We start from the raw sequence: 27,601 nt of genomic DNA on the forward strand, positions 1-27,601 counted from the left end.
TTCTTGTACAGGTCACTTCTACCCCAAAAGAGATTCCAATGATCCAAAAATGTGAATCCTTCTCCAATACACCACCTGTGCACAACATTTTTATGATAGGAATCATACTCCTGACAAGCAACATCACTTGTACCACTGTGTGCACAAGCACAATGTACATCAGAGAAATAGTGCCATTCGGCCCATGCTGGTGATTTTGCTGTTCCTGAGTCTCCTTCTGCTCCATTTCATCTCCACATCTCATTTTTATCCTTATGCTGCTTTTTCTCTTGAGTTTATCCAGCTTTCTCTTAAGTGTATTAAATGTTCAATATTGTTTATTCAACCTCCCCTTATAATAGCAAATTCCACATTCTCATCAATCTCTTGAGTTTCCTATTGAATTTATTCATGACCGTCTTATATTGAAGACCTTTTTCAGGAATTCTTCCAATGGAGAAATTAACCATTTTATCTGTTATTAGAAATAATGGATTGAATTTGTACAGATTGGAGAATCACAGAGAGTGCTTCAAAATATCTTTTATTTTATCCAAAGTTTAAGTACATCTTTGTAAAAGCATGATTGAGAAAGGCTACACAAAGTGGAGGAGTTGTTTAAATTACTATTGAGTGACTGTCAGAACAGGCAGTTTCTAAAACCAGTCCATATTTATTGCAACAATCATTTGCAGATGAGTCAAAGTTCTTGGCCATCTGCAGATTTACTGCCAACAGATTCTCTTCATAATGAGTGGCATATTTGCCTCCAACAACCAAAATTATAGCTATGACCTCAATTTCTAAGCAATTGCTTGGCATACAAGAAAACAGTTTGCTGGCATATCTGTAGATTATTAGTTATTGAAGCTCGTCTCATTAAAAGGCATAATAGAACCATGGCTGTCTGGCACTCATGCTAATAAACCCAGTACAGTTATCACTAAAGGTCATTTGCCACTTGTATTGATGTGTTGGCAATGAAGCTATTAGTTTCTGATGGTACAAGCCCAGTAGCAAATCTAACATTGATATGTTACCAAGTAAATTCTCACATGTTTCAAAGGCTGGTTCTGATTATATCATAAGTTGTGCAGCAGAAGATAAACCATATTCAAGAGTCCTCCCCATTAGTGTGCAATCTTCAGAAGCTTTCCAAACCCATCCAGAGTTCACAGGCATTCCCGGTCCATTCATCAAAGCAGTTACAGATTCCACAATCGCAGACACCGTTCCCTGTGTTGCAAAGAAAGACATGTTCCAGTTACAACACAAGAGTATGGAGTGCTGATTCTCTAAATAAATTGTAGATTACCTCTGTCATTGTCTCTTAACATCATATTATTCAGAGGTGTTTGATCAACATCTTGGCAGTTCTGGGAAGAATCCCAATTGAAAGATTTTATGGTTTACAATTCTTGATTTAGTCATATTGTTGAGGTGCCAGTGTTGGCAGAAGTCACATGACATCAGGTTCTCATCCAACAGGTTTATTTGAAATCACAAGTTTCTGAAATCACTTCACTTGATGAAGGAGCAGCACTTCGAAAGCATGTGATTTCAGATAAACCTGTTGTACTATAACCTGATGTCATGTGACTTCTGACTAAAGTCATATTGAAAGAGGAGATAGTTGAATATGCTAACCATTAAAGAGGTGGTATTAGGCTGACATGTACTGGAAGTTGATAAGACATTAGGATCAGATGAGATGCATCCAAGGACGCTGAAGGAAGTAAGGATGGAAATTATGGAATTATGGAAGCGCTGGAGAATTGCAAATGTTACTTGTTGTTCGAAGAATGCTTTAAACATAAACCCAACTACATTCCATTCAGTTTAACCTCAGTGGATATAAAACATTTAGAAATAGTGGTCTGGGACAAAATGAACAGTTGCTTGGAAAATGGATTAAACAAACTAAACCAGCACAAATTTGCTGTATGGGGCAATTGCTATGTACCCAACTTTTTTGAGTTTTTTGATGAGGTAATGGGATGAGTTAATGGGGCTAAGGTGGTTGATCTAAGGGCTCCCAAAAATCATTTGACAAGTGGCACGTACAGACTTGTCAGCAAATTTAAACTGCATCAAATAGAGGCATGGCTATGAAGTTGATTGAGTGACAGCAAACAGAAAATAGCAACAACCAGTTGATTTTTGGACGGGAGGAAGTGAAAGAGTGAGGTTCCCCAGTGGTCAGTATGAGAAGCACTGATTTTATTCGATAAGTGTTAATGGCTTGTATCTAGATGTGTAAGCCACAATTCAAAATCTGTCAATGACTAAATCTTAGATGCACTGTGACCTGTGAGGAGAACAGTGATAAACCTCAACACCATGTAGTCAGGCTGGTGGAATGAGCGGACATGTGGCAGATTAAATTTAATACACAAATGTGTGAAGTGGTGCTAGGAGGAATGAGCGGAGGCATTTGAAAGTAAAGGGAAGCATTGCAGTTGGTGTGTGGGAATACAGGTTATTGGGGGAATAAGTGGTTAATTGTTGAAGCTGTTGAGCAGATTGTGAAACTCAAGCGTATGGTGTTCTGGGATGGTATAAATAGGGACATAGGTTATAAAAGTGAGGTAGCTATGGTAAACTTTTATCACGCACCGGTTCAGCCTCAGCTGGAATGCAATTCTGGGTCGTACATTTTAAGAAAAATGTGAAAGTATAAGAGATAGCGCACAAAAGATTTAGAAGAATAGTAGAACTGAATATTGATAGAATGAAGAATCTGATACTACTCTCCTTCATGAAGAAAAAATTGAGAGAAAGTTTAATAGACATCTTTGAAATCAGGAGGTTACTTGACAGTATAGATGGGCTCAAATCATAAGAGGTAGGAATCAGGTGACACCAATTTAAAGTGATGAGCAAAAAAATCCAATCGCAACACAAAGAAAGGCTTGTTGCACAGAGAGTAGTGAAGATCTGGAGTACACCAGCTTTCCAAATTTCAGACTGGTGGAAGATTCAATTCAAAAAGGAATTGGATAATTCTCTGAGGATGAACAATTTGCAGGGCAATGAGGAAAAGAAATGGGAGAGCTACTATCTTAGAGAGGTGACAGCCGCAATGTGTCAAGTAGCTTCCTTCTGTAACTGTTCTATAATGCAATTTGGCAGAACTTATTAGCTTTTTGTAAAAAAAAATAAATTCTGCTATCCAATTTTGTCCTCTTCAGTATCACCATTAATCTGAAATATATTCGTACCATTTCAATGTGAGCTGCAGATTCATCCATTTCAAAAATAATTGCAGCTATGACTGGAGGGCATTTAAAGGTGTTCTATGATAGTAAATGCAGGAAACTAGAAATTCCAGAAATACCAGGAAAGCTGCATTATTTAATTCAGCACTGACCTCCACCACCCAGAAGGACAAGGACCGTGAGCGTGTATTTGTTAGTGGGTCACAATCCTTGATTTCCCTCCTGAAAAGGAGGGTCCAAGAAGACTGCTCACCACCAGCTTCTCAAGGGCACTTAGGGAATTGCAAGTGATGCTCAGAGTTATGAATTAATTTTTTTTAAATGCTATTTGCTGTTCTCAAGATCCTTCTGTTGCTGATGTACTAGTTAATGTGACATCGTTAATCCCTGTGTAAATCTTTAGTTTAACCATTGGAATGTCAAACATTTCCTCATTCTGACAATGTTCTATAAATAATTTTACTGCAAAAGTGCTGCTTTTGAGTTATGTATGATTGGACATAGCATTTTAGAATAAAGCAAATTTTTATTCCCCATATTTGTTAGAAACTAATTTGCTTTCTCTCTTACTCTCCACTGACTTAAACATTTCTCACCATTTTCCATGGAATTTCATATAGGTTTGTCAAGAGGTATAAATATGGCAAAGGTTCATGTTTTGATAGGCCAGCTTTTTTTATGGCTTCTGTCCATAGGATTGAGGCACAGTTTGTTGTAGTGAATTGTGCAATGTGACTTTAGAACAAATGTAGAATTTAGAAACCAGCCTTGTAGAGACGTTTAAAAATTACACAATGTCACCACTCAAAATGGTTTCTTCCTCATGTGACAACATATTTTAAGCAGCTTTCAGCAGCTTATTCAGAATTTTCTAGAACTTGTTTTTGCAAGTCCATAGTTATGTCAATTTTAAGTGGAAAGAATTGAGAAAATTTGCATGTAAGTGGCTTGCACTCATGTTGTGATAGATTTACTTTTTCTCATTCTTCTGTGAAATCTTCTCTCAATCAGAAAGAAAACGTTGCGTTCCTCAGCGTCATTTCCTAGGCCCAACCATCTTCACCTGCTTCATTAATGACCTTCCCTCCATCATAAGGTCAGAAGTGGAGATTTTTGCCGATGATTGTACAATGTTCAGCACTCCTCAGATACTGAAACAGTTCATGTTTAAATGCAACAAGATCTGGCCAAGATCCAGGTTTGGCCTGACAAGTAACAAAATTAACATTTGCGCCACACAAATGACCAACTCTAACAAGAGGCAGTCTAACCACTGCCCCTTACCATCACAGAATTTGCCCACCATCAACATCCTGGGGCTTAGCATTGACCTGACACTCAACTGGATTTGCCACATAAACACTGTGGCTACAAGAGCAAATCAGAAGGCTAGGAATATTGAGACGAGTAGCTCACCTCCTGCCTCCCCAAAGCCTGTCGACAAGGTACAAGTCAGAAGTGTGATGGAATACTCCCCACTTGCCTGAATGGCTGCAGCTGCAACAACACTCAAGAATGTTGACACCATCCAGGAAAAAGCAGCCCACTTGATCAGCACCACATCCACAAACATCCACTACCAACCCTTAGTAGCTGCAGTTTGTACTATCAGTAAGACGCGCTGCAGAAATTCACCAAAGATCCTTAGATAGCACCTTCCAAACCCATGCCATTTCCGTCCAGAAGGACAAGGGTAGCAGATACTTTGGAACACCACCGCTGGCAAGATCCCCTTCAAGCCGCTCACCATCCTGATGTTAAAAAAAATTGCCATTCCTTCACTGTCGTTGGGTCAATATCCTGGAATTCCCTCCCTAAAGCATTGTGAGCCAACCTACAGGCAGCTCAACACCACCTTCTCAAGGTCAACTAGGGATGGGCAATAAATGTTGGCCTGAAGAGTGTGCTGCTGGAAAAGCACAGCCGGCCGGGTAGCATCCGAGGAACAGGAGAATCGACGACTCAGGCATAAGCCCTTCATCACATTCCTGATGAAGAGCTTATGCTCGAAACATCGACTCTCCTGCTCCTTGGATGCTGCCTGACCGGCTGCGCTTTTCCAGCACCATACTCTTTGACTCTGATCTCCAGCATCCACAAACCTCACTTTCTCCCAATAAATGCCGGCCCAGCCAGCGACGCCATCATCCCATGAGTAAATTAAAATGTTTCCACAGTGTCTTTCAGAGCCTCGGGCCATCCAAGAGCACTTTTAAGCCAATGAAGTACTTTAGATTTGAAACCCCTTGTGTAAAGTAGACACCCACAAATAACAATGAAGTCAGTTTTCAGACAATCAGTTTTAGTGGTAATTTATAAGGCAATCTAAGATTGGATTTTGAACTGCTCACTGAAATTTGTAGACAATACCATCAGCAAAAAGATAAAATGATTGCTGAAATGCAGTGATGCACAGTGTTAAGATTGTAAAAAAAATTATTGGTTCAATCTCATGCAGAGTATTACATTGAAATTTATGAATTCTATTTTTGAAAGTGCGATGATGTAATGCTTCCCCAACTCAGAGCACTACATTATTAAAAGAGAATTCAAAACACAAAGGATCTGTACCTTGTTAATGACATATGGGTTACTGAGAGCAGTTCTAGTCACCTCAGCTTAAGAAGGACATGTTAGTTTTGGAGGGTGTGCAAATTTGCCAGAATAATATCTAAGAGTTAAATTACAAGGTGAAATTGCACAAACCAGGGTGGCATGCCTTTGGATTTAGCAGGTCAAGGGGCAATTTGATCTAAGTTTTCAAGATATTGAGGGGAGAAGATAGGAGGGAGTATTTTCCACTGGTTGGAGATTTTGGACTAGGGCACACATCCAAAATTTAGAGCCTGATCTTTCAGGATTGAAATGTTCCTACACATTGAAGCATGTTAGATTTCAAAATTTTCTTCCAGAAATGGCACAACGTTATAGACCAGTCATTAATGTTACAATGATGGACTTTTGTTAACCAATGGTATTAAGAGATGTGAGACATAGACACTCCATATGAAGTAAGGCCACAAATCAGACATTATCTCACTGAATCATGGTATTGGTTTGAGGGGCTAAGTGCTCCTCTATTAAAATGTGTAGTGCATATATGCGGCTGGTGGCTGAGACAAATTAGAAATCCAATAGGAGTACTAGGAGAAACCACCAATTGTCTCTTCTCACCCAGTTACACTAACAGGGCAGTGGATAATCATCTAATACTATATTAATTAATTCCTTCAGGAAAGAAAATCTATATGTGGTTAGAAAGTGAATGAAGGTTTGTTTCATGGGCCAGGAGCCTGTCAGTTTGAGTCACACACAAGAATTTGAACACTGAGTTCAGCCTGGCATTTTACAATAAGTAGCAGAACCAGAACACTGTGAATAGTTCTTATCTTCATATTAATGTAAGGTAATAGAGGCTCTGGGATATATTCAGAATGGATTTGCAAACTTGTGACTAAACCATGTGTTTATAATATTCAGGAAAGTATGAACAGACTTGTTGTTTTCTTCAGGAAACGAGAAGCTGGGAGCTGCTCTGATAAAGTTATTTTGTGAAGGGGGGGGGTTTAAGAGGATAAGCATAAAGATGATGTTTCCACTAATGGGGGAATCCAAGCCAAAGGACCATATATACATTATCCAGTCACTAATTTAAATTATTAACTCTGTTTCTCTCTATACTGATGATGCCTTGCCTGCTGAATATTTCCAGCATTTTCTGTTATTCAGGATTTATACCATTCTCAATATTTTATTGGCCATTAATATAAGATTCTCATCAATAAATCCATGGGAAAATTTAAGAGAAACTTCTTTACCCACAATGTGGTGAGAATATGGAAGATGCTACCACAGGAAGTGGTTGAGATGAATAATAAGGATGCATTTTATGGGAAGCACGATGGCTACATGAGGGAGAAAGGACTGGACGGATGGGAGGAGGGTCATGTGGTGCAGTGGCCACTTTGACAAAATGACCAATTTTTTAATGTTGTAAGTTTTTTGTAATTCTAAAGCAGTAAAGAGGGAGTGCCATGCTATTAGCGGGGTACTATTTAAGGGAACATCAGACTGCAGCACTTGACGATACAGACCATCGTTCAGCGCAGCACTTTAAGTAGTACTGCTCTAACAGCCTGCCCTCTGGCTGCGCAGCACTGCATCAATACTGCTCCTCTGATAATGCAGTGTTTTCTTGTTACTTCCCCTCCAACAGTGCGGTGCTACCTCAATGCTGACAATCCAACAATGCACCATTTCCTCAGTACTGCCTGTGACAGTGCCGCACTCTTTTGTGCATACCATCTGAAAAGTGCAGTAAGAACTAGATTACTAACAGTGTGGAACCAGGCCCTTCGGCCCAACAAGTCCACACCGACCCGCCGAAGCGCAACCCACCCAGACCCACTCCCCCATATTTACCCCTTACCTAACACTACGGGCAAAATTAGCACGGCCAATTCACCTAAACTGCACATTTTTGTGACTGTGGGAGGAAACCGGAGCACCCGGAGGAAACCCACGCAGACACGGGGAGAACATGCAAACTCCACACAGTCAGTCGCCTGAGGCGGGAAATGAACCCGGGTCTCTAGAGCTGTGAGGCAACAGTGCTAACCACTGTGCCACTGTGCCGCCCACATTCCCTTATTCCCTTAGTATTCCCTTAGCGTTATTCCTCTGAGAGTGCAGTAGCCCCTCAGCACTGCCCTTACAGTAATGCAATGTTTCTTCAGTGCAGTTCCTTTGAAAGTGTGGCATTTGCTTGGTGTTGCACCTCCAACAGTACTGCACTCCTCAGCACCAACTCTTTGACAATACAGCTGTTCCTTATAATAATCCTCCAACAATGCAGTGCTTCCTCAGAACGGAACCTCTTAACAGTTCAGCACTCCATCAAACTGATGCTGTGACAGCACTTGTCCAATAATGCAACACTCCCTCAGTATTGCCACTCTGACAGTACAGAATTCCAAAGGATTGACCCTCTGTCAATGCAACACTTCCTTAGTATTGACCATCTGACAGCATGTTACTGTCTTAATTACTAAGGGAGTACTGCATCTCTGACAGGACAACACTACCTCGATTATGCCCCTCTGCAACACTCCCTCAATACTGACATTGCGGCCTTCCTTCAGTGTATTACCTGTCCCACATTGCAGGGTATCCTCAGTGTTGCCCTCTGTGACAAAGTTGCTGTCTTAGTGTAGGTGCCTGATAGGGCACCATTCCCCCAGTAATGCCTCTGAGACTATAGCAAAATCCTTTAAATTGCCCCTCCAGCAATGCAGCACTGTCTTGGTGCAAACCCCCTTTTATGGGATATTGAAAGACTAAGGAATGTTCCTGGCACTTTCCTCAGTGCAGCAGTTCTTTTAAACTTATTCACTGACAGCACAGCATTCTATCAGTCCTGACCTTTGGCTGTGTGGCACATTCTCAGAATTGACGCTCAAACAGTCAGGTGTTCCTTCAGTACTGATCTACCAATAGTCTAACTCTCTTTCTCGCTCTCTGTAATACCCCAGCAACAAAATAGCATTCCTTCAGTACTGCCCCTCTCACAGTGTAGCTCTTCCAATAATATCCTTCTTAAAGTAGAGCACCATCTCAGGAAGCTCTCTGACAGTGTAGCATCCCATCAGTGAAGCCTGTCAAAAAGTGTCATGCTCCCTCAATAGAAATCCCTCTGACTGTGCAGCGTTCCCTCAATATTGTTCCTTAGTATTACTCCCTCAGTACTAATCCTCTAACTATGCAATATTTCCTCATCACTACCCCTCCAACAGTATAGAACTGCTTTAGTATTGACGCTCCATCAACATTCCCTCAGTACTGACTGTCTAATAGTGCAGCACTTCCTCAGTACTGAAACTCTGAGAGTGCAGCACTCCCTCAGCGCTGAACCTCTGAAAGTGCATTGCTCCCTCAATACTGACCCTCTGACAGTGCAGCACTCCCTCAGGACTGACCCTCTGACAGTGCAGCACTCCTTCAGAACTGACCCTCTGACAATACAGTGCTCACTCAGTACTGACCCTCTTCAGTGCAATGCTCCCTCAGTACTGACCTTTTGACAGTGCAGCGCTCCCTCAGTACTGACCCTCTTCAGTGCAATGCTCCCTCAGTTCTGACCCTCTGTCAGTATAGCACTCCCTCAGAACTGACCCTCTAACAGTTTAGCATTCCCTTACTAGTGACCCTCGGACTGTGCAGTGCTCCCTCAGTACTGACCCTCTGACAGTGCAGTATTCCCTCAATACTGAGTCTTGGACTGTGTAGTGCTCCCTTAGTACTAACCCACTGAAAGTGCAGCACTCCCTCAGTACTGACCCTCTGACAGTGCAGCACTCCCTCAGTACTGACTCTCTGACAGTGCAGCACTCCATCAGTACTGACTCTCTGACAGTGCAGCACTCCTTCACCACTGACCCTCTGTCATTGCAATACTCCCTCAGTATTGACCATCTGACAGTGCAGCACTCCCTCAATACTGACCCTCTGACATTGCAGCACTCCATCAGTGCTGACCCTCTTGACAGTGCAGCACTCCCTCAGTACTGACCCTCTGACAGTGCAGTGCTCCCTCAGTATTAACCCTTCAACAGTGCAGCACTCCCTCAATACAGACTCTCTGACAGTACAGCATTCCATCACTACTGACCCTCTATCAGTGCATTGCTCCCTCAGTACTGACCCTCTGACAGTGCTGCACTCCCTCAGTGCTAACCCTCTGACAGTGCAGCCCTCCCTCAGTACTGACCCTCTGACAGTGCAGTGTTCCCTCAGTACTGACCCACCAACAGTGCAGCACTCCCTCAATACAGAATCTGTGACAGTGCAGCACTCTCTTAGCTCTGACCCTCGGACAGTGCAGCATTTCCTCATTACTGACCGCCTGACAGTGCAGCACTCCCTCAGCATTGATCCTTTAATAGTGCAGTACTCCCTCAGTACTGACCCTGACAGTGCAGCACTCTCTCAGGACTGACCGTCTGACAGTGCAGTGCTCCCTCAGTACTGATCCTGTGACAGTGCAGCGCTCCCTCAGTACTAACCCTCCAACAGTGCAGCACACCCTCAGTAATGCCCCTCTGACAGTGCAGCACACCCTCAGTACTGACCCTCTGACAGTGCAGCGCTCCCTCAGTACTGACCCTGTGACAGTGCAGAGTCCTTCAGTGTCCCCCCTTTGCTGCAATTCATCAGTAATACACTGGGAGTGTCAGCCTGGATCTCAACATCCCAAAGAGTGGCAATTACAGCCAGATTGCTACTTCTCTCATTTTCTTTTTCACTTTAGTATTGCGCTCCGTATTTCTAGTTTGGAATTCTGATCCCAGGTCCATCAGAAATGTGGCGTGTAGCTGAAATCAACACAGTTCTACCATAGTGTAAGATTGTCTAGAAATGGTAACCCTCGCCCTTTTACAGCAGGTCCATGCAGTGTGACAGACATACTGATAGCTGCAATGTAAGAACACAAAAAAATAGTACCAGGCGTAGCCCCCCTCCAAGCCCACCTGCTCCACCATTCTCTATAATCTAACATCTCAAATACATGTGAAGATCATCTGCTCCAAACCTCAATGTCTCTTTTGTGTGAGCTCCTCATAGACAGGAACTCCTCAATATTTCAAAAATCGACCCATTTCCTCTGTAAATACTTTCAGTGAGCTAGCCCCCACAACTTCCTGAGGTAGAGGACATTCACTATCCTCTGGGAGGAGAAATGCTTTCATATTTCAGTTTCAGTTTAAATGAGTGTCCCCTTATTCTGTAGCTGTGTCTCCTAGTTTGGGATCTCCACCCCCCCAACCAACCAACCAACCAACCACGGGTGTAAACCTGTTTACAATATCCACCATGTGAAACTCCTTCAGAATCTTGTGTGTTTCATTAAGATCACCCCTTATTCTTCTAAACTCCAATGAATAAAGTCATTATGTGTTTAGCCAATTTTAAATAAAGTCATTGTGTCAACCCCTTCACCCCAAGAATAGTCAGATGAATATCTTTTGAAATATTTTCAATACAAATCTATTTTTTTAAATACGGGGACCAAATCTGTACACTGTACTCCAGGTACAACCCCACCAACACCCTGTACAGATGTGACAAGACTTGTCCATTCTTAAATTCCCATCCCCTGCAATAAAGGTTAAAATTCCATCTGTCGTCTTAACTACTGACTGCATCTGCATGCTAACTTATTGTGTTTTATGCAAATCCCTCTGTGCTGCACCCTCTTTGGAATCTGTCACCATTTAAATAATCGTCAGCCACTTGATTCATCCTATTAGGCTGCACAGCTACACACTTAACTCCATCTGCCAAGATTTTGTCTGTTCACTCAACCTATCTGTATCTTCCTGCAGATTCCTCATGTCCTCATCACAACATGCTTTCCCACATGTTTTTGTATCTTAAGCAAATTTGGATACATTACACTCTGCCCTATCCTCCAAGTCATTACTCTAAATAGTAAGTAAGGGTAGGTATGTCAGGCAGGTATGGAGGTTAGGCAGTTTTTAAAAATTCATTCACAGGATGAGGACATCGCTGGGTAGATCAGCATTTGTTGCCCATCCCTAATTGCCCAGTTGAGCAATTAAAGGTCAACCACATTGCTGTGGGATTGGAGTCACATGAACATGAGATCAGGTAAGGATGGTAGTTTCCTTCCCTAAAGGACATTAGTGAACCAGATGAGTTTTTTACGACAATTGACAACAGATTCATGGTCATCATTAGATTCTGCATTCCAGACTTTTGCTGAATTCAAATTCCACCATCTGCCGTGGCAGGATTTGAGCCCAGGTCCCTAGAACACTACCTACGTTTCTGGATTAACAGTCCAGCGATAATACTGCTAGGCCATCACCTCCCGTAAGGTGTTAAGTTCGTTAAGGTGTTTAGTACCAGGTAAGTGATGGACTACCTACAGCAGATGGGGGAGGGGGCTTGTTAGTGGGTGTGTTAAAGCTGGCATGGAATTTGGGGCTTGGGGCAGCAGCGAAATACCAGGGCCTGGGTTTACAGCCAGAGGTATGGCAGCAGATATCATAGCCAATGGAGTCGGGGTGGTGGAGGGGATGGATGTTGGGACTAATTGCAGGGGAGGGGGCAATTCCCTTGGAGTCATTGTGCCCAGGATTCTAGTAATGAAGGGAGTGTCCCTCAATTCACAACTCTAGTCTGTGCTGCTCCACTGTCTGTCTGATCATTGCAGTATCAGGGCCAACATTTCTGAAGTGGGCCTTGAACTTACAACCTCTTGACTTGGAGGTAAGAATGCTAAACATTGAGCAATTGAGTAAGTCCCTATTCCACTTATCTCGCTGTTCTTGGACTGACCCAGGATGACTGTGTTTAGCTAAATTCAAATGGATTGAGCAAACCATCAGCACTGTGATCCGGGTTCTGTTATTGGAGGCAAGAAATAGGGTGTCGTGCTGCAGCATTCTCAGGTCATCAGCTTAATAGGTCAAGCATCAGCAGAACAATTCTCAAGCGAAAAATCAAAGTAATTGGTGTATCACACAATTCCCATCCTGGATTCTGCCAAACAGAAGAGGAACTGCTGCTTTGAGCAAATGGCAGTCCTGTTTGGGATCCAAAGTGGCTGATCAGATCAGTCAAGTCCAACCGGACAACTCCAATAGGGGGAAATCCAGGAAGGATGTGCCTGTTCGAGATGGGCATCAGCAGATGGGAAGATCAATCTTGGCTCAGGTGGCAGCCTGCCAGTTGGTGGCATTTTCACACGCTCGGATCGTAATAGCCCTACGACTGCTGCAGAATTGTTGGGTGGCAAGGAGGTGGGAATGGAGAGAGGACAGCAGGGAAGTGGATCACATTCTGATTGAAATTGTTTTATACATGAGGTCCTGTAAACATATTAAATCAGAGCCAAAGTAGAGTACTTGGCCCTCAAAACTGCTCAACCATTTAACAAGATCGTGCCTGATGCGTTTATATTTTGAATTCCGCATTCCTATCTATCTGCAATAACTCTTGACTCTCCTGCCAACAAGAGCCTATCTATCTTTAATGACTCCATCTCCATTATCCATCAAAGGAGAGAACTCCAAAGTTGCACAATCCTCGGACAAAAACATTCTCCACATCTCTGTTCTGAAAGGGTGACAATTAATTTTAAAACAGTGGCCCACACCTCAGTTCTTGACTGACCCACAAAAACAAATGACTTTTCCACATACACCTTGTCAAGACCATTCAGCATCTTATACACTTTAATATGTCACCCTCTCACTTCTAAACTACATCGAAAACAGCTTGTCAAAGCTATCTTTCAAAAACCAGCCTGTCCATTCCAGGTGCCAATCTACTAACCACCTTTGAACCGTCTCCAATGCAGTTACATCCTTCCTTAATCAATGAGACCAAATTGTGCATGGTATTTGAGATGTGGTTTCACCAATGCCTGGTATGACTGAAACATAACATCCCTACATTTATGTGCAGTTCCTCTTGTAATAAAGGATAATATCCCATTACCTTTTTTGATTATGTGCTGTACCTGCATACTGACGTTTTGTGACTAATGCACTGGAACATCTAAAATCATTCTGCTCCTCAAAATTCTGCAGTTTTTCCATTGAAGTATTACTCTGCTTTTTCATTTTTTTTACCCAAGTGAACAACTTTACATTTTCCCATATGATTCTCCATCTATCCAATTTTGCCCACTCATCTAACTTATCGATAGCTGTTTGCATCCTCTTTAAATCTGTTTCATAATATACTCTCCTAACTAGAACATAGAACAGTACAGCACAATACAGGCCCTTCAGCCTATGGTATTATGCCGACCATTTATCTTAATCTAAGATCAACCTAACCTCAACTTACTGCTGTCCATGTGCTTGTCCAGCAGTCGCTTAAATGTCCCTAAAGTCTCTGACTCTTCTACCACTGCTGACAGTGCATTCCAAGCACTCACCACTCTCTGTGTAAAGAATCTACCTGTGAAATCTCCCCTATACGTTTCTCCAATCACCTTAAAATAATGACACCCCCATGACAGCCATTTCTGCTCTGGGGAAAGGTCTCTGGCTATCTACTCTATCTATGCCTCTCATTACCTTCTACATCTCTATCAAGTCACCTCTCTTCCTTCTTCTCTCCAGTGTGAAAAGCCCTAGTTCACTCAACCTCGCTTCGTAAGACAAGCCCTCCAATCCAGGCAACACCCTGGTAAATCTCCTCTGCACCCTCTCTAAAGCATCTACATCCTTCTTATAATAAGGTGACCAGAACTGTACACAATATTCTAAATGTAGTCTAACCAAGGTTTTATAGAACTGCAGCAAAACCTCGCGGCTTTTAAACTCAATCCCTCAGTTAATGAAAGCCAAAACACCATATGCCTTTTTTAACAACCCGATCAACTTGGGTGGCAACTTTGAGGGATCTATGTACATGGACCCCAAGATCCTGCTGTTCCTCCACACTGCCAAGAATCCTATCCTTATCCCTGTATTCAGCATTCAAATTCAACCTTCCAAAATGAATCACTTCACATTTATGCAGGTTGAACTCCACCTGCTACTTCTCAGCCCAGCTCTGCATCCTGTCATAGCCTGCAACAGTCCTTAACACTATCTACAACCCGACCAACCTTTGTGTCATTGGCAAACTTACTAACCCACCCTTTCACTTCTTCATCCAAGTCATTTACAAAAACTACAAAGAGCAGAGACCCAAGAACAGATCCCAGTGGGACACCACTGGTCACCGATCTCCAGGTGGAATACTTTCCATCCACTACCACTCGCTGTCTTCTTTCAGGCAGCCTATTCTGTATCCAGACAGCCAAACTTCCCTGTATCCCATACCTCCTAACAGCTATGAATAGAAAATCTTTTGTACCCGATATAGTGAAGACATAAGCAAACTATTTGTTCATCTCATCCACCAGCTATTATTTACTAACTCCCCATTCACACTCTCTAAAGGACCATCATTTCCTTTACTTAGTTTCTTACTTTTTAAACAAAAGTAGAACCTCTTGCAATCTGTTCCAACCATTTTTTTTGACTTCATTCTTGGGATCAGGGCATTGCTGGCTAGGCCAGCATTTATTGCCCATCCCTAATTGCCCAGAGGGCAGTTGAAGGTCAACCACATTGCTGTGGGTCTGGAGTTACATGTAGGCCAGACCAGTTAAGGATGGCAGTTTCCTTCCCTAAAAGAAATCAGTGAACCAGATGGGCTTTCCCTGACAATTGACAATGGATTCATGATCATCATTAGACTCTTAATTGCAGATTTAAAAGAAAATTGAATTCAAATTCCTCCATCTACCATTGCAAGATTCCAACTCAAGTGCCCAGAACATTACCTGGGTCTCTATATTAACAGTTAATGATAATACCACTAGATCATCACCTCCCCAGCTGGACCTGGGGGTGGAGGAGGAAAATCTATCTTTGCACCATCCTGTCCCCTGGACCTCTTAAATCTCTGCCTGCACAGCAGGGTTGGATTTCCCTTTGTCTGCTATTTGGTGGTAAATGAGAGGAACTGTGTAGGGCAGCTCTGGACTGAGAGTGTTTGGCCAGGTAAGCAATGGGCTTTTCAAGATGGCACAAGTGCCAGGAATGGTGGTGAAGTCTGTGATATCTGGCGAGTAATGAGCTGCTTTGATAATGGTGCATGGCAACATGGGGCTGGAATTGGGCATCGCTGATGCTGTGGGGCAGGGTAGGTAGCTAATGAGACATGTTTGGTAAGAAAACTCATTAGACTTCATGGTGGAAATCTCTCTAAAAGTTCAACGTAATGCGGACTTAGCTGAAAAATATTCATAAGCACTGTTTTCTCTGTTGATCCATCCCCTTCCTGATACGCCAGTTCAATTCTGTTAGCTCAGTTGTCATATCCAGATAGTTGCCCTTATCTAGCTTTAAAATACCAGCCTTTGCCTCAGAATTCTCCCTTTCAATCCGGACGTAAGCTTTAATCATACTGCGATCACAGCTACCTAGGGATGCCTTTACTCTGGGATCATTAATTAATCCTGTCACATTATATGATACCAAGGCTAATGTAACGTGCTCTTGGAACAGTTCCAGAATATTCTCCTCTAAGAAGCTATCTTGAAACCATTTTATGAACTCGTCATTCAGGCTACAGCTGCCACTTTGATTTTTCCAGTTTATATGAAGATTAAAGTCACTCATAATTATTGTCATCCCTTTATTACAAGCACTCAATATCTTGGTATAATTTTCTCGCATTGATGCTCCTGTTAAAGGGCCTGTAGAGCACTCCAACTAGTGACTTCTTCCCCACGATTGCTCATCTCCACCCAGTCACAGGGACAGGAACCATCGTTCTCAGACCTGCGTATTTCCTGACCCTAGCACAGAATGCCTTCTAGAGCTCTGGGCTTTGACTGTTTGGTGCTGATAGACCCCCTGTCCTCGGCTAAGTCTCCACCCAGACTCCTGAACCCAAACCATCTCTAACACAAACACCATCTTTAATTAATTGTGCTACCTTGGCCTAACTTTCTATTTTTCTTGAATGTCAAATAGCCATCAATATTCAGCACCCAATCCATGTCATCCTGCAGCCCCATTTCTGTATTAGCTGTCAGATCATATTTATTTTTTTCAATATGCCTCATCAATTCATTCACTTGATGAATGATGTGCATAAATTTAGAGCTTTTAGTCTTGCCTTTTGTTATCTTAGTAATTACTATTATTTGTAAATTATTTTAGGATTATTCCTGTGTTCCAAGTTTTTTTTTTCTCTGTCTCTGATCCTTTTATCCATATTATAATTTTCCTCTCTTTCCTCTCACATCCCTACTTTCTGAAGTACCACAACTGTCACAATTTGATCCCTTGACACTATTTTTTTTCAAATCCTCTCCACTTCCCTAATTTATGTGGTTAATGAGAACACTGACCACATCATGGTACAGATATAAACTGTTCCGACAGTACAAGAGCTCACTTCTCGCACTCTAGTCTTTTGGTCACATACTTATCTCTCTATGTTTATGTACCCTCTGTATGTTATGTACGTAGCTCAGGTTAAAATGTGGAGGGTATAACCTTTGAGGTTCTGTTTTCTAATTTAGTAGCTAGTTCTTCATATTCTCTACGCAGAATCTTTCACTCTACTTCTGTCAATGCCATTCACATGAACTTCAACAACTGGAGGACACCCCCATCCCATTGCAAGTTCCTTACAAAAATGGAAAAGATTGTGTGTATCTGGGGAAGCTAGAGAACTGGGTTATCGGGTAGGACAGGGAAAGGCCAATTATTAGAATTTCATCGCTGGTCAATTGTTCTTTTCTCCAAAGTTGCACAATTTTCCATCAACAAAATTGTTTCAGTGCTGTTTCTCATCCTGCCAAGCTTCAACTGGTCAGTATCATGGAGATGCTAATACCTCCCCTATTTCACTGCTCCAACCTCTTCACATACATACACACATGTGCAGACAGACACACACATACACTAACACACACATATACACACACCTACACAGGCACACATGCACATAGACACACATACATGCAAACACACAAAAAGACACATACGCACTTATGTGCAAACACATACACATGTACACGCACACAGACTCATACATATGCAAACACATACACAGACACACATGCACACATGCAAACACGCACACAAACACACGTACACAGACACACACGCCCACACAGACATGCACACACAGACATACACACGCACACACATGCAAACACACACACTAAACTCTTGGAAATTCAGAAGGTGAGCTGTTAATGAGCTCCCTGATACCTTCAACATTTCCAATTAATGAGGTGAGTGGCTTCACTTTGCTGCCCACATCCTTCTCATTCATCCCCATCCCTTGCCCATCCTGGAGAAGGTCAGCAGAGATGGTAATGGAGGTGGTATTATTTTGCTATCCTCTTCAGTTCCAGGGGGTGGGGAGAATGCAGCCCTTATTGTCACAGAACTTAGTTACCAGGCACTAAAAAACATCTTTGATTGTAATGACTGTTGGTCTTTATCCAAAATCTCAAATTAGCTGAAAAACAAAAGGTTTGATGTTAAGCTGCAGTTGTAGAAGATTCAGATTCAATTCTTTTTGGAGCAGAGACTTCAAGTCTGACAAAAACAGAAAGGCAGCATATTTCTCAATTGGCGAAAGACTGGGAAGTGCAGGTATCCAAAGGATCTGGGCGTCCTTGTTAATGGTTCATGAAATGTTAGTATGTGTGCAGCAAGCACCGAGAAAGGCCAATGGAATACTGAGTGCTGGAGAAACTCAGCAGGTCTTGGAACATCTGTGAAGAGAGAAAACTGAGTTAACATTATGAGTTCAGTGAGACTTCATCAGAACTGGAATAGAGGTCGATATATGATCAGCCTCAATGGGTGAATGGTTACTCTCGCTTCCTACATCAGGAAGGGTATACTGATCTTGAAAACATGCAGTGCAAATACACCAGAATAATTCTCATGCTAAAAAACATTAAATTAAGATGATGTGAATTAGGCTTGTGTTCCATCGTATACAAAAGTGTATGGATCTACTATTTGAGGTGTTGAAGATAATTGGAGGTTTTGATAAAGGCAGGTATTTCCTCTATTGGTAGGGGGCATCCAAAAAGCATCCCTCCCAGACTCATCCCCTACCCTATCCTTGTAACTCTGCATTTCCCATGGCTAACACACTTAACCTACACATCCCTGAACATTATGGATAAGATAGCATGGCAAATAAATTGGCAGCCCACCTCAATGGAGACAATGTTATCCACCACTAGGAGATATCTCCATTGATAGGAGTGGACATGGCCCCTTCCAATCTCTCCCACTCACCTTCTCCAAGTCCACGACCCATTCATTTTCTCTTTGCTGGGGGCTGACCGGTCTGAGGTCTTTCAAGTTGCGAAGAGGTTCGATAGGGTAGACTAAAAGAAGATGTTTCCACTTTGCGGCATTCCAGAACAAAGGACCATAAACAAAAGATAATCGCTAATAAACAAGGGGCAGGAACTTAAATTAGGAGTACGCTGTCTCACATAAGAAGGAGTGGGAATCTGGAACTCACTCTCTTAAAAAAAGGTGCTATAGCAGGGATCAATTGAAAATTTCAAAACTGATAGTTTTGGTTTGGTGAAGGGCTGAGGATTACAGAATGAAGGTGAGTTACAAGAGAGATCAGCCATGATTTAATTGAATGGCAGAACATGCTCGAGGGGTTGGATGTTCCCCTGAGTGCTAAACTGAGATTAAGATGTTGAATTTCAGTGTAAAATCATGGTGACTGCCCTCATTAACATCTCATTAAACTAATGAGCACAGATGCTTTGTGAATAACTAGAGAAGGTCACTCTCCTACCAAGACTGTGATATTTTAATGCTAATGTCATGATTACATTTGTAAGGATGCTCATCTTTCGGAAACCCTCAACACTGAAATTAGGATTTAGCATTAAGTATTATCTTCATCTCTCAAAAGAATAATGTCCGACAAAATTGTCTGCTGCAGATACAAAATCTGTGGCTCCTGACTGGAAAATGATCAATTAATCCTGGCTTAATGTTCCTGATGCTCAGATGTTGACATGTATATTTTTGAGTACAGCTACTTGGTATGCAGAGATGGATATCAATTACCTACATGACAATATTGCAATTTTTTTCAATTACAGTCCAACAAAAATAAAAGTTTCAGTTTATGCATGTCAATTCCTGGAATGCCATGTTTTGGTTTTCCTTTTCTGGTCATATAGAAAATGCTGAAAACAAGCCTGGGACGAGCTCTTGACCCTGGGCAGCCTCCTATTTGGCTGTGTCCAGAAAGCTGGAAGCTTCCCCATGATGGATGGCCATGCTTAACTATCCAAAAACTGCTGTCGAGCTCTTAAATCAACCTGAATTTTTATAGAACCCCCAGAGGATGGGAACAGGCCATTTGGCCCAACAGGTCCACACCAACCTTCCCCGACTCATCCCCTACCCTATCCCTGTAACCCTGCACTTCCCATGGCTAACACACTTAACCTACGCATCCCTGAACATTATGGATAATACAGCATGGCCAATGCTATATTAAATCAATGGAGACAATGCTGTTCACCACTAGGGGATATCTCCATTGATAGGAATGGACATGGCTCCTTCCTATCTCTTCCACTCACCTTCTTCAAGTCCACTACCCAATAGTTTTCTCTTTGCTGGGGACTGACCGGTCTGAGGTCTTTCAAGCCGTGAAGAGGTTCAATAGGGTAGACATAAAGAAGATGTTCCAATTTGTGGCATTCCAGAACAAAGGACCATAAATAAAAGATAGAACATAGAACACAGAACAATACAGTGCAGAACAGGTCCTTCGGCCCTCGATCTTGCACCGACCTGTGAACTATTCTCAGTTCGTCCCCCTACACTATCCCAAAATCATCCATGTGCTTATCTAAGGATTGTTTAAATCTCCCTAATGTGGCTGAGTTGACTACATTAGCAGGTAGGGCATTCCACGCCCTTACCACTCTCTGCGTAAAGAACAGTAAGATCATCGCTCATAAATTCAATAGGGCTTTCAGGAGAAATGGCTTCACTCTGAGAGTGGTAAGAATGAGGACCTCACTATCAGAGGGAATGGTGAGGTGAATAGTGCAGACATATTTCAGGGCAAGCTGAATGAATACCTGACAGGAAAAGGGATGGAAGGAAATGCTATTGGGGTGAGATGAAGTGGAAGCTACTATAGAACATACATGATAGCCCAGACCAGGTGGGCTGAATGGCCTTCCCTGCTGTAATTTCTTAATAAAGAACAATCCAAATTTCTCCACATAACTGAAGCCCATTATCCCTGACATCATTCTCATGAATCTCCTCTGCACCCTCTCCAAAGCCTTATCATTCTTCTAAAAGACTAGTGTCGAGAATTGGACACAAATCTCCAGCTGCTGACTGATAGTATTGCTCCCCAAGACTACTTTCAAGCAGCTGATTTCATAGACATAGAAGAACACAAGAACTAGGAGCAGGAGTAGCCAATTCATCCCCAACAGCTCACTCTACTATTTGATATGATCATATCATGTCTCATCTCATGGCTCAGTGGTTAGCACTGATGCCTCACAGCATCAGGGTCCCAGGTTCAATTCCAGCCTTGGGTGACTGTCTACATGGAGTTTGCACATTCGCTCTGTATCTGTGTGGGTTTCCCCTGGGTGTTCTGGTTTCTTCCCACAGTCCAAAGATGTGCAGGTTCGGTGAATTGGCCATGCTAAATTGCCTATAGTGTTAGGTGCATTAGTCAGAGGGAAATGGGTCTGGGTGGGTTACTCTTTGGAGAGTCGATGTGGACTTGAAGGGACACTGGAGGGAATCTAATCTTGGCCTCAACTCCTGCCTGGTCTCCATAACCCTTCAACCCATTACTAGTTAAAAATCTGTCCATCTCCCCTGTAAATTTACTCAATGTCTCAGCACCTACCACCCTCTGAGCTACTGAGTTTCACAAATTAACAACCATTGAGAAAAATAATTTCTTCCCATCTGTTTTTAATCTGCTACCCCTTAACATAAAACCTCTCATTCTAGATTTGCCCATTTCAGGAAACATCCTCTTTGCATCTACTTTGTCAATCCCTTCAGCATCCCCTAGATCTCAATTAGGTCTCTTTCCATTCTTCTAAACTCCAAACAGTACATGCTGCTCAATCTCTGCCCATGAGACAAACATCTCATCTCCGACAACCAAATGACCGATACTGAAAAATATTCTGGAGAAAGTGAAGCGGCAGTGAATATTTGACAAATGTATAATTCACAGAAGGTTACTGGCAAGTACACCTTAGTACTGAGGCCAAGTTACAGTGTGCATCTGCTAAACCCTCAGAACCATTACACATTCACTGTCGTGCTGTTTGGAATGAAAAATGGAGCTGCCACATTCTACCAGCTGTTTGCTACAATAGTGGCGGGGGTCTAGATTGTGCCTTAGCAGATGCCAGTGGATTATCTGCAAGAGGGATTCTTCACTAACATTTCCACCATATTAACTGGTCAAGTGGAGCAGATTAACACCAAAGACCAAACAAAAACTACATAGCTGTCTCATAGAATCCCTACAGTGCACAAAGAGGCCATTCAGCCCAGGTTGGCTGCACTGACTATCTGAAGAGCACCCTACACAGAACAAGCACCCCCATCCCCACGACCCTACATTTCCTATGGCCAATTCACCTAGTCTATAAATACCTGGAACTACAAACAAACCTCCTTCCCTACAACTCTGCAATTCCCATGGCACAGTGGCTCACTGGTTAGCGTTGCTGCCTTACAGTGCCAAGGAATCAGGTTTAATTCTACCCTCAGGCAACTGTCTGTGTCAGTTTGCATATTCACCGCATGTCTGCGTGGGTTTTCTCCCACAGTCCATAGTGTGCAGGTTATGTGGATTAACCTGGGGAAGTGTTGGGTTACAGGGATAGGGGTGGAGGTCTGTGTGAGATACTCCTTGGAGGGTTGGTGTGGACTCGATGAGCTGAATAGCTTATTTCCACACTGCAGGAATTCTATGATTCCAACTCTCGTAATCTCTCCTCACAATCTAACTCTCACAACCCTGATAACATTCCGTTGAATCTCTCTCTTTCTGAGATGTGAACTGTAAAAATTATTCCAGCTGTTGTCCCACCAGGGCTTTGTAAAGTTGAAGTTAAATGTTCTTCCCTTTATTTTCTTGCTGTCTCATAATACCATTCTTTAGAGGTTTTATACTTGGTGACACGCTATAGCTAGGTGAAAGTGAGGACTACAGATGCTGTAGATTAAAGTCAAGAGTATGGTGCTGGAAAAGCACAGCAGGTCAGGCAGCATCCAAGGAACAGGAAAATCAATGTTTTGAGCAAAAGCCCTTCATCCTGATTCCTGCTCCTTGGACGCTGCCCAACCTGCTGTGTTTTTCCAGCACCACACTCTTGACACCCTACAGCTGCCTAAGCTCTGGAATACCATGCTTAAATATTTCCTTACGCTCCTCATTTAAGACATGTTCTTCACAATCTACCTATTTGATCTAGCTTTCTATTTTGCCAGCAAGGTTTGGAATAGAGAGCATGGGTTTAGGGTGAGAGGGGAAAGATATAAAAGAGACCTACAGGGCAACCTTTTCACACAGAAGGTGGTACGTGTATAAAATAAGCTGCCAGAGGAAGTGGTGGAGGCTGGTACAATTGCAACATTTAAGAGGCATTTGGATGGGTATATGAATAGGAAGAGTTTAGAGGGATATGGGCCGGGTGCTGGCAGGTGGGACTAGATTGGGTTGGGATATCTGGTCGGCATGGACAGGTTGGACTAAAGGGTCTGTTTCCATGCTGTACATCTCTATGATTCTTTTCTAGTGAGGATGATGAAACTAAACCGTTGAGGATTACAGAAAGATTACAGAGAGAAGAAAGATTAAATAATCATGATTTTTTTTAATGTAAGAGACATATGATGCTACTATACAAGATTGAACATGGTGAAGGTGGACAGGGCAGAGAGCTGCAATCAACAGAATGGCAGGATTGTAATGGCCCTGCAGAGTAATATAGAGGAAATGTGATTGGTAAGAGTAGGGTGCTAATGAATGGTTTGGAGTGTTTAAGATTGTTACAAGTGAAGTCTGTTTCTATGCAACACAAAAAGAGTGTGATGTAAGTAGAAGCAGAAACACTGAGAGAAATTTCATGATAATCAGTTAAGATGGATCAGTCACTTCAATCGGGCTATGCAAATTGTGTGTGCATGCATGGAAGCCCAATTTAGTTTCTCTCTGTTTAAATGACCTGCCTTACATTTCTAATATTTTCAGCTGCTCTGTTCACCTCTCCAGCATAGAAGGATATGTTTGTTCTTATCCAGAGGGCTAGCTGGTGAAAGACAGCTCTGGAGTCACACATCACGCACTGCCATGTTTATTTACAGACAATACCCATTTACAAGCATCCTGTTCTTAGCCTAACAACAACAGTTAGTCTGTTGCCTATTTCCAGAGGGTGAAGTGAATCCTCAGCTAATGCCTGCAAACTCCACAGTTACCAATTTGTTCAGCTTTAAGAACGAAATTTCCAGCTGCTGCAGGACTACATTATGACCATGCACTGAATTGAGTTTCAAAAGAGGATTGTCAAATGGTCAATCCCACAATCAGGTCCTGCTAGAGAAAAACATCACTAATCAGGAGCACATCTGGAAACATTGTGAAAACAAATTAAAATGAATGAATGGAAAATTAAATGCGAGGTCCTCCATATTTCCCACTGGTAGCGTTGAATAATGGAATCATTCTCAGTTTTGCCTGAGTTTGTGCGATTACATTGGGTTGATTTATTTCTTCTTCAGAGTCAAGGTTCTCTAAGAAATTTTGCGGGTGAAATTTAGCTCTCATAATCTGAAGATGCCCACGTGACAAGTTGTGTTATGAGGAGAGGTTTGAACTAGTGACCATTAGTGTAAGGTAGACATCAATAAACCCAACAGGGAATTCAGGAGAAATTTTATTTTATTTCTACATTCCTTTGTGGGATGTGGGTGTCACTGGCTGGCCAGTCTTTATTGCTCATCCCTTGTTGCCCTTGAGAAGGTGGTGGTGAGCTGCCTTCTTGAACCCACTGCAGTCCATTACTTTATCCAGAGAGTAGTGAGATTATGGAGCTCACCAGCACAGGGAGTGATTGAGGCGAATAGCATTGATACATTTAAGGAGAAAGTATACAAACACATCAAGGAAAAAGAAATAAAAAGGTATGCTAATAAGATAAAGTGAAGAGGGTAGGAGGAAGCTCATTTGGAGCATAAACAGCCACACAAATTCGTAAGGCCAAATGATTTGTTCCTTTGCTACAATTTTGAGATAATTCTTTTTAATTCTCTTGGCTTTTTAGAAGTTCCACTGAAAGTTCAAAAATTTATCATTGGTTTATCAAGAACATTTATACCCGAATCGCTGGCAGAAAGATCAGTAACCAGGGTTTAAGGTAAGGAAGTTGGAGCTGAGGTGGAATCTGTGAGTTGTTATGGTTTGGAATGTGGTGTCTGAAAGGGCAGGAGTAGCAAATTAAATAGCAACATTTAAAGACAAATACTTGAAAAGAAGGAATATTTGCAAAGTAATGGAGAAAGAGCTGGGGAAGTGGGGCTATGTGGAACCTACAAAGAGTTAGCACAATGGGCAAAATGACCTCCTTCTGAGCAGCATAATTCTATTAATTGCAATTACACTTGAATCAAGATATGATCTATGCCTAACAAGAAGCTTGTTTCGTGGCTCAGCAAATGCACAAGACATGTAGCGATTTGCTCCCAGTGTCAAGATGGGCTTCAACAAATCACTAATCTCCCCATAGCCCGTGTCATAGAGTCATAGAGATGTACAGGACGCAAACAGACCCTTCCGTCCAACTCGTCAATGCCAACCATCGAGTCATAAAGATGTACAGCACGGAACCCTTTGATCCAATTCGTCCATGGCAACCAGATATCCTAAATTAATCTAGTCCTATTTGTCAGCATTTGACCCATGTTCCTCTAAACCCTTCCTATTCGTATATCCATCTAAATGCCTTATAAATGCTGTAATTGTACCAGCCTACACCACTTCCTCTGGTACCTCATTGCATACACACACCACCCACACCATGAAAAAGCTGACCCTTAGGTCCCTTTTAAATCTTTCCCCTCTTACATTATGCTTTCTATCTGGATTTCCCCCACACCGGGGAAAAGGCCATGTCTCTTTACCCTATCCATGCCCGTCATGATTTTATAAACCTCGATAGATCACTCCTCAGCCTCCGACCCTCCAGGGAAAATAGCCCCAATCTATTCAACCTTTCCCTATAGCTGAAACCCTCCAACCCTGGCAACACCCTTGTCAAGCTTTTCCGAACCCTATCAAATTTCACAACATCCTAAAGCAGGGAGAACAGAATTGCACTCAGTATTCTATAGTGGCCTAACCAATGTCCTGTACAGTTGTAACATGACTTCCCTACTCCTATATTCAATACACTGACCAGTAAACGCAAGCATATCAAATGCCATGTTCACTATTCTATCTACGTGTAACTCCATTTTCAAGAAACTATGAACCTGCACTCCAAGGTCTCTTTGTTCAACAACTCTTCCCAGGAACTTACCATTAACTGTATCAGTCCTGACCTGATTTGCCTTTCCAAAGTGCAGCACATCACATTTATCTAACTTAAACTCCATCTGCCACACCTCAGTCCATCTGATCGTGATCCCATTGTACTCTGATATAACCTTCTTCGTTGTCCACTCCACCTCCAATTTTGGTGTCATTGGCAACCTTACTAACTATATACCTCCTGTGTTCACATCCAAATCATTTATATAAGTGACGGAAAGAAGTGGACCCAGCACCGATCCTTGTGGCACTCCACTGGTCACAAGCTTTCAGTCTGAAAAACAACCCTCCACCGCCACTCTCTGTCTTCCACCTTCAAGCCAGTTCTGTATCCAAATGGCTAGTTCTCCATGTATTCCTTGTGATCTAACCTTGCTAATGAGTCTCCCATGGGGAACCTTGTTGAATGCCATACTTAACGCCATACTTACATCACAGCTCTGCCCCCATCTCCTTCAAAAAACTCAATCAAGTTTGTGAGACATGATTTCCCACTCACAAAGCCATGTTGACTCTCCATAATCAGTCTTTGTTTTTCCAAATACTTGTAAATCCTGTCCCTCAGGATTTTCTCCAACAATTTGCCCACCACTGATGTCAGGCTCACCAGTCTATAGTTCCCTGGCTTTTCCCTACCACCTTTCTTAAATAACGGCACCACGTTAGCCAACCTCCAGTCTTCCGGCACTTCTCCTGTGGCTATTGATGATACAAATATATCAGGAAGGGGCTCACCATTCTCTTCCCGTGCTTACCACAGAGATCAGGTCTCAGGGATATATCCATCTTTATGCATTTTAAGACACCCAGCACCTTCTCCTCTATAATATGGACATTTTTCAAGATGTCACTATTTATTTCCAAAAGTTCTCTAACTTCCATATCCTTCTCCCCAGTAAACATTGATGCAAAGTACTTGTTCAGTATTTCCCCCATCTCCTACGGTTCCACACATAGGTGGCCTTGCTGATCTTTAAGGGGTCCTGTTCTCTCACTTGTTACCCTTTGGTCCTTAATGTATTTGTAGAATCCCCTATGGATTCTCCTTAGCCCTATTTACCAAAGCTATCTTATGTCCTCCTTTTGACCTCGTGAATTCCCCCTTAGGTATACTCCTACTGCCTTTATACTCTTCCAGGGAATCACTCAATTTCTGCTGCATATGTCTACCACATACTTCCTTCTTATTCTTGACCAAA

The 27,601-nt window shown here is 42.4% G+C and overlaps 1 protein-coding gene across 1 annotated transcript in view; it reads right to left on the bottom strand.

The window, feature by feature from the left end:
• Nucleotides 1-507: 507 nt before the first annotated feature.
• itgbl1 (integrin, beta-like 1) overlaps nucleotides 508-27,601 on the bottom strand; it is a 228,183-nt gene continuing 201,089 nt past the window's right edge. Inside the window, exon 11 of the mRNA XM_043691272.1 lies at nucleotides 508-1,215. Coding sequence (XP_043547207.1) covers nucleotides 1,124-1,215 — 92 coding nt within the window. The 3' untranslated portion in view covers nucleotides 508-1,123. The remainder of the gene's footprint in view (nucleotides 1,216-27,601) is intronic.

Source organism: Chiloscyllium plagiosum, chromosome 6 (genome assembly GCF_004010195.1).
Source record: "Chiloscyllium plagiosum isolate BGI_BamShark_2017 chromosome 6, ASM401019v2, whole genome shotgun sequence".
NCBI lineage: Eukaryota > Metazoa > Chordata > Chondrichthyes > Orectolobiformes > Hemiscylliidae > Chiloscyllium > Chiloscyllium plagiosum.